Raw genomic sequence first — 14,881 nt, 5'->3', positions numbered from 1 at the left:
ACTAGAATTTTTTTTTTAAATTACCACCAATTAATAATACTTAAAAAATTGGATAGTTCGTTTGAAACGGTCACTTCAGTGAATTTGGTTTTTGAGTTATGCAATACAAAAAGAAATTCAAACTTTTTGCTATTACATTTACAGACATTCCCAGAGCTTATGACTCAGTTATTAAATAGATGTTATATAAGAAAACACTGTATAATAATTCAAAGTTTTGATGACCTATGGAGGAGATATTTAAAATACCATTTCGATGAACAATCTGAGCCATTCCTACATAGGTAGTGCTACAACCTGCCCGATATATTATTTTTAACACCACTTACGCATTTAAAAAATTAAAATAATTTTAATCCTATTATTTCTAATACTATTATATGCTTGAAAATTTGGTGCAGGTTCTCCTCTCTAATAATTTCCACAAAGTTTTTCTAATAATAATGCCCAATTCAATTCATATAAGTAGCATCAGTTATTTCCACATACTTTCACGTTGCTCTAGTCTCACACTTCTATCCTCTTTCTTCTGATTGACCAGTGTGACCCCTGTTTCCTCTTTTCCTATTTCACTGATAACATTATTCAGAAATCTTGCCAGGTTGCCCAGTGGCTGTGCCTTATCAGCTATGCAGTTTACTTTCTCATTAAATGATATGCCTCTGTGACCCAGAATATAGATCATTATAAAATGAGCCTTCAAGTCTCTCAAAGGTTTTACCCATGTTATATGGATAAAACCCATATCTAATCTTGTGATGAGGTTTAAGGAATCTGTCAGGAGCGTGATTTTCACTGTTACTGGACATCCAAAAAAAAAGTATGTCCTCATATGTTTCACATGCTATTCTGAATGCAGTGGATTACCATGTTCTGACCACTGACTATTCAAAAATAAGATTTCCATCTGTCCACCTAGCTCTTGCCCATGTAGTTGTGTTTTTTCTTAACTGAGCCATTCATTGATATATGTCTTGGTATTTTCTTGTATATCTATTCCATGACTTTCCAGTTATGACATTTCCCTCTACAATCTTCTTCTAATTGTCATTGTGTTCAACTTAATGTTATTTTGTAATGGATGTATCTTCTCTACATCTTTATTGGCCTCAGTGACCCACGAGTTGACTGATTACAGTCTCTGTGTTACTGCTTCATCTGCTCTCTCTCTAGTGCTGATATAGTGGGTGAGATATGGTTGTGGTTTGGTATGAGTAGCAGCTCTTGACTTATTAGAATTCATTGTTTTTTAGTAGTGCTGCTAAAACCCGAGCTAGAAGTGTAAGGTTTTGATTTGGCTGCTCCTAATGCTATTTTTTTGGCTGCAATCTGCACCATCTGTAAACCTAGTCATAGCTGAATTTGCCACTTATGTGCATACATTTATTCAATATTTATTTTTGGTCATGACTGTTAATCTCATAGACTGATGGGATTCCTTTGCTGCACTTTCTGGGCTGCAGTACATTTGAGAATTATAAGACTCTTCATTGATTTTTCTCTGTCATATGATCATTTTGTGTGTAGACATTGTCATCCTGTGATCCATCACAACACCCTAAAAAGTATCAAGATTCCTTATGTTCTTCTGTTTGTGTATATCATTGTGATGAGAAAGGTGCCTGTGTGGAATCTAGTAGCCAACATCCAACAAGCTATATCTGTTGTGATGAACATTTTGGTATCTGTAATCCACTCAGAGATTTTTGCTGGCTTTTTTTACAGACTCTCTACCACTCTCATTGGTATGTGTGAAATGCTTGCAACAATTGTCATCAACATATCTACGTGATGTCACTCTAGGGCCTTCCAGTACATTGATCAGATCGACTGCTGTTGTGTTCCAAATAATATTGCAGGGCAGAATAGTAGTGTATAGTGGAAAAATTCAGACTTCAAATTTAATGATTGTACAGGTTAAAATGTAATCCATAATACTATGGTTCTAACTGGCCATCTTTCTTTGTGCCTTAGGAACATCATATGGAATTCCAGGGTGGCTTCCTGATGGCTTCCATAGTATTCTGTGTCAACAGTTAATCCTTTTTAATAAGGATTACTGTAACTTTTGACTAGTTTTTTTGTAGGATTGATTGTAATATTTTTTAATAGCACTCAATACATTTTCTAGTTTTAAATTATAATCCAATATACAACATTTTTAGATTAGAATAAGTGTTTAGATGAAAGTTAAGAAAGAACACACACACAATTTTTTACTTTATCTCAGATCAATAAGCCATATTTCAATGCCTCCAGGCAACAGGGTTATAGGCCACATCAAACAGCTGTTATAGATACTAGATTTATTTAAAAGGATTATATCTACCTGTACGGGTACTTACAGCTTGAGAGGTTTACACTTAATGTTGTCATAGTAACAGAGATTAAAAGTTATGTGGATTTGAAACTTTAAAACTTTCTGAAGCTACTTCTGTATTCTGATGTTATCTTTCAGAAACATAATAGTAGTAGTGAAGGATGAAGAAAAATAATACAAGTACCTTTTATTTTTAAGTAATTATTCATATAGATTGTATGTATTAGTATATTTGTTCAATATATGGTTATAAAAAAATTATTGAGCAGGATATTTGTCAAAAGCAGTTTCATAACTCATAGTTGAAATTTTTGTTCTTTTTAAACCATTTCCTCACCAGCGTATGTTAAAAGATTGTGTTTATTTAGTTATCATCCTTTGAGTACTGTTATAATTGTTATATATTTAATAAATATTTTAATAGTAAATTGAGAGCAAAAAACATTATGGTTGAAATTGGGAATAGGGTTAAATGGTGAAATAAATAGAAACAGTAAACAATGTGGTTCACATTCGGCTTATTTTATGGCATGAATAATTTCTTGTAACTATGTGGTCGATGCATTCAACAGCTACATTTCATTTTGACAAATTCAAATTACTTGCTGTACTTGCATGTGAGTGAAAATTGAGTGTACTAGTGAATTTATAAATTGAAATAGATTTAACTTGCGTATGAATTTATGAATAGTACAGCTATATTTCGTGAGTTTATAATATAGGTATTTTAAATTATCATCAAACTCCTGTGTTACTTATGGAATTTGCCGACATTTGTAAAGATACTCTCGTATTGATAATATGGACATCGGGTAAAGCTTGATTAAAATTTAATAGTTACACTTTACATATAAAACAAATACTGAAACAACATCTTACATGATCTTCTTACCACAACCAACACACTTTGAATTTCTAACCCATAGATATATGTATGCACCTCACTTAGCCATTGCTAAGTGGTGATTGGCCAATCACAGTAAAAAACAAATATGCAGCACTAGGTTGAAAGGGGGGGTAAGGAAGGAAATTGTATATAATGTAATATTACTAAGTTAGAAGGGGGAAAAGACATATCATCCGTTCTAAGACTTCATTTGAAAAGACCTTGAAATGTTTTATAAATGTTTATTTTCTGATTTATACTGAACAATGAAAACCATTAATAAAAAGTTAATATCTAAATTTTTTTAAAGTACCAAACAGAGAAACCATGGCCATGTTTCATAAATACTGATTTTGTGACATGTACTGAAGAGAAAAATATCTTACTATGCTTTATAAATGTCGATGTTTTAACTACAGTGAACATAGTTATACCTCTTGACAATTATATTTTGCTTTTTAGGACAATACTGAGTTTAATTTCTCATACATGATTTTAAGTTCATATGATATGTGCAATTAGACTTAATAATTTTTACATTCCTGTTTGATCCTTTATTGTCTTCTGTGCATTATTAGAAGTTGATATATCCTTTTCTTAAATGAATAAAGATCTTATTAGACAAGTACTATCATAATACCTAATTTTTCCTTCCTTAAGAACTGTTTAAAGTATTCATTGTGTATAACTCTGAAACTGGTAGAATTGAGAATTAGCATCACAATAAATAATTTCAATACAATTTAAATCTTCAAGTGACTTTAATATGATTTTCCAGTAGGAGGAATGAATGAATGGCATTGCTTCTACAGTTTAGTGGTTAAGGGCTACTGTAAATAGATGTAGTAGGACTCACCTAGATGGCTCAGTTGTAACACCAAAAGTTTAGTGTAAATTTCTTTTAAAAACCTTGTGGAATTAAGCCATGGGTTTGTAGTGCCCAAGCTGGAGAAACATGACACTTCCAGCCAGCCACAGGTGTGTAATGCTGAAGCTGGAGAAACATGACACTTCCAGCCAGCCACAGGTGTGTAATGCTGAAGCTGGAGAAACATGACACTTCCAGCCAGCCACTGGTGTGTAATCCCGAAACTGGAGAAATATGACACTTCAAGCCAGCTATGGGTGTGTAATGCCCAAGCTGGAGAAATATGACACTTCAAGCCAGCTATGGGTGTGTAATGCCCAAGCTGGAGAAATATGACACTTCAAGCCAGCTATGGGTGTGTAAATGCCCCAAGCTGGAGAAACATTACTCGTCCAGCCTAAGGAACTTTGTGCTTTTGTTTACATTAAGATTTTTAATATTTCTTTTTAACATAAGAACATTGCTTGCATCTAAAAAGTTGATTTAAATTTAAGCAATTTTTCAAGATTTATATGGAGGCCTTAAAGATGTTTAATGATGGTTCTAAATTCTAATGATATAGAGCAGAGAAGACTGAAGTCTTGACAGAAGATCTGGTCAGTGCTGAGAAACGCGTTGAACTGGTCAAGCAGTCCTGCCAAAATACTGCAAAGAAAGTTGCAGGATGTCTACAGAGTGGAGGAACAGATGTTTCAGGTCCAGAAAAGAGGCTGGTAAGTGTTGAAACATGTCTCTGAAAGGACTGGTAACTGTCAAGTTGCTGGTACTTTAAAACTGCAGTTTTAAATGAGATTATTAAAGCTGGGTTTCATTCCATCTTTACTGTGTACATATCATTTATGATGTTTGTAATTTGTATAAGTGAGTAATCGTCATATAAACAATAGTGGCAATGTGTACATTTATATGGTAAAGTGAGTCTTAATTGTGAAATTGGTACATTTACTAAACTATATGTGAATAGTTTTATGATATTGGATGGTTTGGTCATAATTCTATAAAAGTTCATTGTTAAAACAGTCACCATAAAAAAACTATATAATATACATGTTCAACTTCACTGAGAGCTGTGGGGTGTTGCAGGTTCTTATATGATCAGTATTTTACAGAAGTTCTATCTGAATATGAAATGTTTTGTGAAGAAAAAAAAGTCTGGTTGGTTTTTTTTCCAACTAATTCACTTCAAAATTAAATGCTGTGCTTTCAAATTTTCACTTAACTAGTCTGTAAAACTTCTTTTTTTTTACATTTGAACTGGGTATATAACTGTATTTTCCAGAAACAAAAATGACACAGCAGTATAATTGAGAAGATTATAAAATTGTGGTATATTTTAAACATTTGGTTTGTTCTTTTTTTTTTTTTTTACCTATTGAAAAACAGCAAGAATTCCATGGAGGTGTGGAGAGGGATATCCATAATTTTCAATGTTTGTTAAAAATGCTGTCATTATACAGATAGGTGGTATTATTGTTTTTGTATAAACATAAAATTTTGAGGATAAAAGCTATTAATAATATATACAAGAACAAATGCAGCATCACATGTTTAACAACCAAAATGGAAATTTTGTTGTTGTACTTTAAGGTAAGTTTTTTTTTCTAGATTTTTAAAATGTTTATAAGTATCTTCCACTTTGCAGAAAAAGCTCAGAGAAATTGTATTATCTCAGTGTATGGCAGAAAACAGTGGAATCCTTGGTGAAAGTTCTATTTTAGGGTTAGTATTGTAGTTAGTTGTCTTTGTTATATGCTAAAGTTTCCTGATAATCAGTTATCTTAATGACATTGTGTAATATAAAGTCAAACATTTTTCTTAATATGTAACTACTTAACTACTTTCTAGTTACATTCTAATTATCATTATCAGCAAAGAATACACTTTGATTATTGTAACTGTCAGTGCTCATTAAACCTTTTAGGTTATCACTTAGTCATTTGTCAGTTTGTTTGCCATATTTTACTTAGAACCAAGATTCAATACTTTGACCTGGCTATGAAAGATGAGCTACAACTATCATAAAAACAAGAATCACACACATTAGTAAAACATTTGTTAAAATTCCGTTTTTCAGTTTAACTTCATTAGATACATTATAAATATGTAGTTTAAACATTTACTGTTGAGCATTACTGTCATTTTGGCCACAGTTTGTTTTATTATATAACTGTAATTCATGATATGTACATTGTGTTTTAACAGAAAAATGTTCATTTTGAAGACATGACGATGTTTAGTATTAAGAGAAGTGAATTGTGAAGTTGTTTCTTAAATATATGTTTGCAATTTAAACTGTTTTTATAAATTAAAAGTAAAATGTACTTGAAAGGAAACAAGAAATATGGGTGGTTATGGCATATGAATTAAAGGACCTTCTGCAAAGACTTGTGTTAAAAATAGTGTCAAATTACCATATCACCCATCTAAAATGCTGAGATAAAAATGACAATCTGTAAATTAACTGAGGATGAATTTTATTTTGTATTTTAAGTATTTAAGTCTTTATAGTAATTGTAGATTTATTCATCTGTTGTATTCATCGTATTATCTTCTCTTAAGCTTTCTGTGTCTTGATTAATTTTTATTTCTTCAAGATAGATGAAATTCTAACAATTTCATGCAAAAGTTGATGGCCTCATCCTCATGACATATTAATATTTATCTCACTTCTACTTAAGTATCGAAGAACTATTAGAGCATATAACTTTTGAATCTCAGAATGAATGTGGGATTATAAATAAAATAAAATACACAGATGTTTTTACACATGCTGTTGAGGGTTTATTTGGTGTGAGATTTTAAATCCAGGGCCAAGTAAACTGTTCTCAGTCTAGAGCCAATATAAATGATGACCAATGATGTAATCTAATTGAATGAAAAATAAAATTAGCAGAATGTAAACTAACTCTTGATTTTATAGGACTCTTTTTTTTTTCTGTTATATTTTATATAATATTAAAATTTTAGAAAATTTGATTGTCATAATTACTTCACACCACAAATGATCTTTTAAGTTTGCTCTAGACTGATAGGCCTATGATAATGAAGTTGTGCCTAATTAAGACACCTGCACTGAAAGCTTGCAGCAAATAAACTAAAACGATTTGTACAAAATCTTTAGGTATTTTCTTTTTTATATAACTACTAAAATACTTTTTTTTTCTTGATATTTTACAAGCATGTACATTATATTGCAGTATAATCTTTGGAAAATGTGCCTCTCTGCAAGAAAAGTTGGGAAAAGAAATAATGCAGTATGAAATGACTGTAGAAGAACAACTTTTAACACCCATTGGAGAATTTTTAGAGGTAGTAGAACATTTAATTGAAATTTAAACATTGATCTTTTGAGTTGTGAAACAAAAGATGGTTCTTAAAATTAAATTGTTACATATAATCACTTGAATCTCTTAAATTTGAAACAAAAAGACCTCATCTCGCCACCAAGTATCGCTTATAATAAGGACGAATAAAACAGATAGTGTACAGATAGATACAACAAATCACACACTCGCAAGAGACAAACTAAACCAGCTAAAATTTGTCTATGTAGGAAATACAAAAAATACAATTTTGGAAATGATTAATAGCAATAATAGCTCCCAAATACCATTGGGTATAAAGATGGATAGATGCATTAATAAGATAAGAACTAATATTGTACCAGGTGCAGAAACTGCAAAAGGTACAGTTCTAGCAAAGAATAACTGCAATGATAGCTCCCATATAGTGTTGGGGATTTATCGATTGTAACAAATCATGTCTCAACAAACTAAACAAATTAAAATTGCAACAGATACAGAAACTATGAAAGGCACAATCTGGAAAAGAATAACTGTTGTAGTAACTTCCAAACGGCATTGGGGAAATAAATTGACACGTAAAGACAGATAGATCAAAACATGCCTTAACAGAAACAAACTAAACAAAAATTGTACTAGATGTAAAAAAAAAAAAGTGTAGTAATAACTCCCATAGTAATGTTATGTTTGTACACTAGTTTTTTTGCTTACAACTAGATGGTTAACTGGAGAATATTTTTTATTTTCTAACTAAACTTGAAAGACATCATATAAATTGAAATGACTGAGTTTTTATCATCATTTGACTTGTATATATTGAAGTTTTCGAGATTGCCCTGTTCTGCACTGTAGATACAAATTATCTGTTTTATTGTATTAGTTTTGATCCATCAAGTGGCAAAATGTTATTGAATTGTGCTTTTACTTCTGTTAAGGTAACAATATAATTTGAAGCATAATTATCTAAAGGTAATTTAAAAATAAAGAACATCAACTTTATAAAAGCTACTGAACATCCCAATGCTTTTTTTATTACTGAGAACACTGTGATAGTAACATATTATCTTGTTATTGGTCCCAGGAGATACTCAGCTTCATCTCATCGGCACTTTGGGCTATCTTTTTTGTTAGCCTATACTTTGTGGATGAGGACATTGCTCTACTGTGCTTATTTTTCACTTGGCTTAACATCATTTATCAGTCGTGCTGTATGACTATCCTTCCTTGGAAGAGGCTGTGACACATTCTTTCAGCCATAAGTCTACCCTTGTCACAGTGATCTGTCCAATGATTGATAATTCACTGTGAACCAAATGTACAGGTGCTCAAATGTTGCTTGTGGTGCAGCAGCTCACATCTGTGGTAATATCCATGAATTACTGTATGCAGATCATTCTTATAATGTGTAATTAATACTCACTTACTCAGTCTGTTCACAGTACACCTGGCTTTCAAGGAACAGTTGAATGTAAATTAGATGGAATACCTATTGTGAAGTTTGCTACTCTTACTCCTCTTTTCAAGATAGATGATAGAAATTGTCCTGATGGTTATAGGCCTATTCATCTTACATCAGTGGTGTGAAAAGTTTTTGAAAGTTTCATAAAAGATGCTTTGCAAAGCCATTTAACAGAGTTTCAGATTTTGTTGGATAGTCAACATGGTTTTACTAGAAAAAAAATCTTGCCTTAACAATCTTTTGACACTCTTTGAAGAGGTTACTGCTCATGTAGATGTGGATAAGAGTATATGTATTTGGTGTATTTGGATTTTCAGAACTCATTTGACAAGGTATCACATAAAAGGCTTGTTAAAAAGTTATTTCTGTAGATCTAGGGTTAAGTTTGCACACTGCATAGTAGATTGGTTGAATGGAAGGAAGGTTGTTGTAAATGGAGTTCAGTAAAACTGGATTAATGTCACAAGTGGGGTACTTCAGGGCTCAATACTAGGACAAGAAATGATGAAATCGTAGTATAACATTTTGAAAATCTTGTGTTAATGTTAATATTGTTTATGTTGAAGCAATTCAGTATGAAGCTGTAAAGTTCATTTGAATGCACAAGAATATTTGTCATTACATAGACCCACATAAATAATCCTTCTTTTCTTGATATTCCAGAATGATGTTCCCAATATCACCAAGTTAAGAAAACTTTTGAACAAACTAACATTAGACATGGATTCAGCACGTTCTAGGTTAGTTTGACATTTTATACTTGTATTGATTGTCAAATGATAGTTTTAGAATGTTATGGCTGGGTAAGCTATTATCAAGTGTTTATTTGAATAAGAAAAATCTTGACATTTTCTAATCTCTATAGAAATCATTAAAAGTGGTATGTCTCATGTTTTTGGGAGCCAAACAAACTGCTTTTTACAGGATTTATAGGATCCACTCTGATATCATAAAAATCATCAGAACCACCAAGTCTACTGATGATGAAGATTTGTGTATGTAGTTTTGTTTTTTAAATCTAATTATATAGAATGTTTCTTGTATGTACGTCTACACAGTATTTAAATTATTCCAGCAAAAAGTATGAGCTATAGATTCATGGGGCTTTCATGAAACGGTCATATTCTGACCCATTTCAATAAAAAATGTTCACTTTAGCTCTTTGAGACCATTTAGAAGTACTGAGGTTTTCATCCAGTTTTCCTAATTTTTAAATGACTAGAAGTTATTTTCATCTGTCATTTTCTGATACTTATGAAACTTGGAAGACTTTACATTGATTTGTTTCATTGCATCATTGTCAGGTATCAGACTGCTGTTCGACACAGTCACCAACAAACGGGAGGAGCATTACACAATTCAGCAGCTAAAGCAGATGTATTAAAAGAAGAACTGGAAGATGCTTCATTGAAAGTTGAACAGTGCAAGGTTACTTTCTTACATTAAAGAAAATTATTACGAATTAAATATAATTGAAAGTATGTGATATACTCATCATCAATGCTCATAATCCAGAAATGCAAAAGGTAATAGATGTCAAGTGGTGTGAATGATGGTGCTTTGAAGTAAACACCACTTAGACCATACTTATTTAAATCTTGTGTCCTGGGTTTATGTTATTATCATACAAAACACTGATGAAAACATGCAAGACTAGGAGGATAAAAATTATTATTGATAGAAGAAATCACTATTTACTTTTTGCATTGATCATCAATCATCATCTCTGAAAATACAAAGGTTATATCTGTATTTTAACATAAGAAAAATGACTGTTGTCAGTTTTTAGTATTTTACATTTCAAATATTTTGTGACATTTTCAAAATTGTATTAAAAATTGAAAACCTTTTTCGAACTGTAAATACAATATCAAAGGAGGTTATCACAGTATATTTTTTTATAAAAACTGTGTCTGTAAATTTTTGAAACTTGTGTACATTTGTTTCAAAAAGGCCCTCATTGACATTCAAGCCATTACGAAGTCCAATGTAAGATACTAGTAGTTCAAATTACAAGCAGGAGTTATGTAAAGCAAAAAAGTTTTTTCCTAATATAAATACTTTACTAGGAGGATAAAAATTATTATTGATAGAATAAATCACTATTTACTTTTTGCATTGATCATCAATCATCATCTCTGAAAATACAAAGATTATATCTGTATTTTAACATAAGAAACATGACTGTTGGCAGTTTTTATTTTTTACATTTCAAATATTTTGTGACATTTTCAAAATTGTATTGAAAATTGAAAACCTTTTTCGAACTGTAAATACAATATTAAAGGAGGTTATCACAGTATATTTTTTATAAAAATTGTGTCTGTAAATTTTTAGAACTTATGTACCTCTGTTTCAAAAAGGCCCCCATTGACATTCAAGCCATTATGAAGTCCAATGTAAGATGCTAGTAGTTCAAATTACAAGCAGGAGTTATGTAAAGCAAAAAAAGTTTTTTCCTAATATATATACTTTACTTTAACACTTGGTCTACTTGTCAGGGAGACATGTCTGGTGGGTTAATTCCCAAATAAAACTTCATGGAAACTTCTAAGTTCTGAATAGAAATTTGAACTTCTTGCAATATCTGGAATTTGAATTGCCCACCAGGATTGCCAAATTCACTAGATTCCCACACAAAACATTGCAGTAGCCACACATGTTGTGAAATACAAGATTTGTTCCCTGAGCTCTGTAAAGCTGTTCTCCGTGGTCTTTGAAAGTTCTGTTAACAAAAATGGCCAAGGAAGGCTTAACAAAGCTTACTTTCCACTGTAAGGTGTCTAAGTGAAGTATCTGCTTGAACTTGAACACTTCTATTATTTTGTGCAAGCAAGACACGGTCTGGCCAATCTTATTAAATTCCACATCTTTGTGGCCAGACACTATTGAGAGTGAGTTGTTTTGGCACTTAAGTGTGGTTTTGTGAGGCTAATAGATTGAACACTTTATCAGAGTACTTTTTTTTTGTTCTAATTATAATACTGGAAGCCTTGACCCCCCCCCCCCTTCCCCAATTTGTAGCCCACCCTTTCTCCAGAATATGATCTCATTGACTTGCAGACTGACTGGATGTTAAAAATATAAAATTAATTATCATACTTTTAAACTTGTATTTTCAAATTAGTATTATAATTTGCAGATTTTCTGTGAAAAAATGACAAAAGACAGAAAAAAAAATTCTTACTATCTGTTTAACCCTTTCAGAACTGTTGAGTTATCTTTGTACATAAATATATTTTGAACATGTCAGTTTTTGTATGAATTAGTAGTATCTTGTAAGAGCAGTTAACATCTTTTCAGAATTGGACAAATAAAACTTTGATTACAGGATGTTTTTGCACTACTTTCACCTCAGAATATATATATATTTCCATAAATAGCTGCTTGGAAACTAAAATCAAAAAATTTCGAAAAATGCGAAAATTATTCCTTGTGTATCTTAGGTGATTTATACATACGTGCATCTTTTCTGTATTAAGAAAACAAAATCTGCACTGAAGGGGTTAAATCAAGGTTTTTATTACATATACTTAATAGGATACCTTGGCTGCAGAAATGTATGCACTTTTTAAAAGAGAACCTGAATTTGCCCAGTTATTTGTGGACTGGTACAAGTATCAAGCAGATTGTCATAGAAAAGCTCTACATATTTTGGAAGAGTGGATTCCATTGTTGGAAAGCGATATTCGTAAGATCTTGTTTAGCATTACCATTTATTTTAGTGAAGAAAGGTTCGTGTACAAACTATAGAGTATTAACAGAAGTTTGAAAGTTACTGATGTACATATATTGTTATTATTGTAACCATAAATTTTGGTACAACGTTTGTGAACTTTAGTCTATTGATATCTCCGTTTTGCAGTTTCTTAAGTTAGAAGTGTTGTAAGTTTTATTTAATAAAGAAAAAAAGTTAAATATAAAACAGCATTTTGATTTTTTCTGTAGATTGTATATCATGTTGTGTTCTTTACAAAACTAATAGCTACCTTCTTGCAATATGCCAGCCTTTTTTTTTTTTTTTTTTTTTACAAAACATTTCAAATTTTGAAAATATTATGATTGTTCAGGGAGGAAAAGGATGGTAAGATTTGTTTTAAATTATTGATTGGTATAAGTTAAAGGGTGAGATTGTAGCAGAAGTTAGATTGAAATTATTAGAAGTTTTATGTTGTGGAAATAAGTTTCACAATGGGGTTGAGTATCTTTTGAATGATCTTTAAGTTTGAAAGAGAACAATACCAAATGGATAGATCTTGGTCATGAGAAGTTAGATAAAAAAAATATTTTGTGTGAAATATTTGATATAGATTTATTTCATGTCAGCACTCACATTTTGAAAATACCTTGTTTACCTTAAAACTGAAACATTTAAAACTAATAGTCAAACACTTGTATTAAAATATACAAATGTATATTCTATACCCTGTTTATACAGTCAGTTAAAGAAATAAATTTTCTGAAGAAAGACATAAATATTTAACACTTTTTAACAATATGTAAAATTCTATGCATATTTCATACTAAAAATAATTGTGAAAAGCAAATAAATAATGCATTTATTTTCAGTTATAATAAGTATATAATATTTAACTTCTTTGTTTTAAAATGTTTATTAATTTGAATAATATCTTTAAGTTGCAGGTTTGAAATGCTAATTTTTCTTAGGAATGAAATACAAATTTTTCTAAATTTTTAGTTATGTGTAACTAAAGCACAGTTACATTTTTCATTTATATTTTCATATTCTTACAGAAGATTTCAACCATAAACCAGTTTATGGGACACAATTATCTGAACATCTTCGAGTCACGGGTAGACAAATAGCATCAGTGATAGAAATGTGTATTTGTTGTTTGTTAGAGAATGGAATGAATGAAGAGGTAAGCCCCATGTTTTTGTGCAGAAAATAAAGTATCTGAGTTATATTTATATTGTATATTTACAAGCCATAAATAATGTCAAAATATGAAGTAACAGTAGTAAGTTAAGAAAAGTTATGCACACAATTTATTTATTTTTCTTTTATTTATTAGTGATTTCTGTCATCTGTGACTTGAAAATACTATCTTACTGTTTATTTCTGAGAAAAAGTTTGTAGAAATATTATCATTGTTTGAAAACTTGTATTCTTTAAGGGACAAAGAAAATATATCCTCTAAATTTCCATAACATGAAATATTTTACCAAAGGCTAAACACATTTTTAAAACTTAACAGAAACTACACTTTAGATACATCAGGTCATGTACAATCAGGTGACTTCACAGGAAGGTTGGAGAAGGGGATAACGTGAACACTGGTTTCAGTCTTATTTGTTTGTAGAAATGTATCACTGGGCATAGGTGATTCATTTGAAATGTTTTCCTGACCATATAGTGCAGGGATTACATTTTATATGACTGGTGTCGGTATATTCTCCCGATAGGAAACAGATTAAGTTTCTAATTACATGAGAAACCCGCACTCCCGCGAAAGCCAATGAAAAATGTTTTTATACTCACACTGTACTATGTTACGAAGTCCATGTCACCTTGTGATCAATAGCAAGTTTTCTGTTTTTTGTTATAGTCATTCATATATCTTGTACACAGGTGGTTGAGATACCTAAAACTTAAGCAGTCTCTTTCTGGTTTGTTTAGGGCTCTTGACTACCAGTTTTCAAACGTTGGTACTGGTAGTTTTTTGTATAGTGGGATGCTGTTTCAATGGTTTTATGCCCTCATATAGATTTGCTGATAATTCCTTTCCTTATGCTATTCACCATGTTATAGATGTCATTTTTTAAGTTGGGATTTCCCATGCCTTGTATCTCTTTACTATTTAAATATGAAAATATATTTTTATGGAAAGAAGTGTGACATATATTTGTCCTGATGTCTGTCCCTCTAGCATCATTCCATTTCTAGATGGTCAGGAATTCACCTTAAACCATAGGTGCCAATGATGTTGCCAGTGACTCTGCATCTTGCATCTGTGGTGGTGACATGGCATTGGAAATAACTCTTATGAAGTGCATTTAACCCTGATTATTCCATTTATGCTGA

The 14,881-nt window shown here is 31.1% G+C and overlaps 1 protein-coding gene across 1 annotated transcript in view; it reads left to right on the top strand.

Annotated features, from left to right (window-relative positions):
- Window positions 1–14,881, top strand: part of LOC106462007 (rho GTPase-activating protein 44-like) — a 53,334-nt gene that overhangs the window by 17,801 nt on the left and 20,652 nt on the right. The window contains exons 2-8 of the mRNA XM_022389123.1: window positions 4,637–4,787; window positions 5,717–5,793; window positions 7,272–7,383; window positions 9,499–9,575; window positions 10,140–10,263; window positions 12,376–12,526; window positions 13,591–13,718. Coding sequence (XP_022244831.1) covers window positions 4,637–4,787; window positions 5,717–5,793; window positions 7,272–7,383; window positions 9,499–9,575; window positions 10,140–10,263; window positions 12,376–12,526; window positions 13,591–13,718 — 820 coding nt within the window. The remainder of the gene's footprint in view (window positions 1–4,636; window positions 4,788–5,716; window positions 5,794–7,271; window positions 7,384–9,498; window positions 9,576–10,139; window positions 10,264–12,375; window positions 12,527–13,590; window positions 13,719–14,881) is intronic.

This window comes from Limulus polyphemus, unplaced genomic scaffold, assembly GCF_000517525.1.
Source record: "Limulus polyphemus unplaced genomic scaffold, Limulus_polyphemus-2.1.2 Scaffold1074, whole genome shotgun sequence".
Taxonomy (NCBI): Eukaryota; Metazoa; Arthropoda; class Merostomata; order Xiphosura; family Limulidae; genus Limulus; species Limulus polyphemus.
This window is presented reverse-complemented; position numbering and strand designations above follow the sequence as displayed.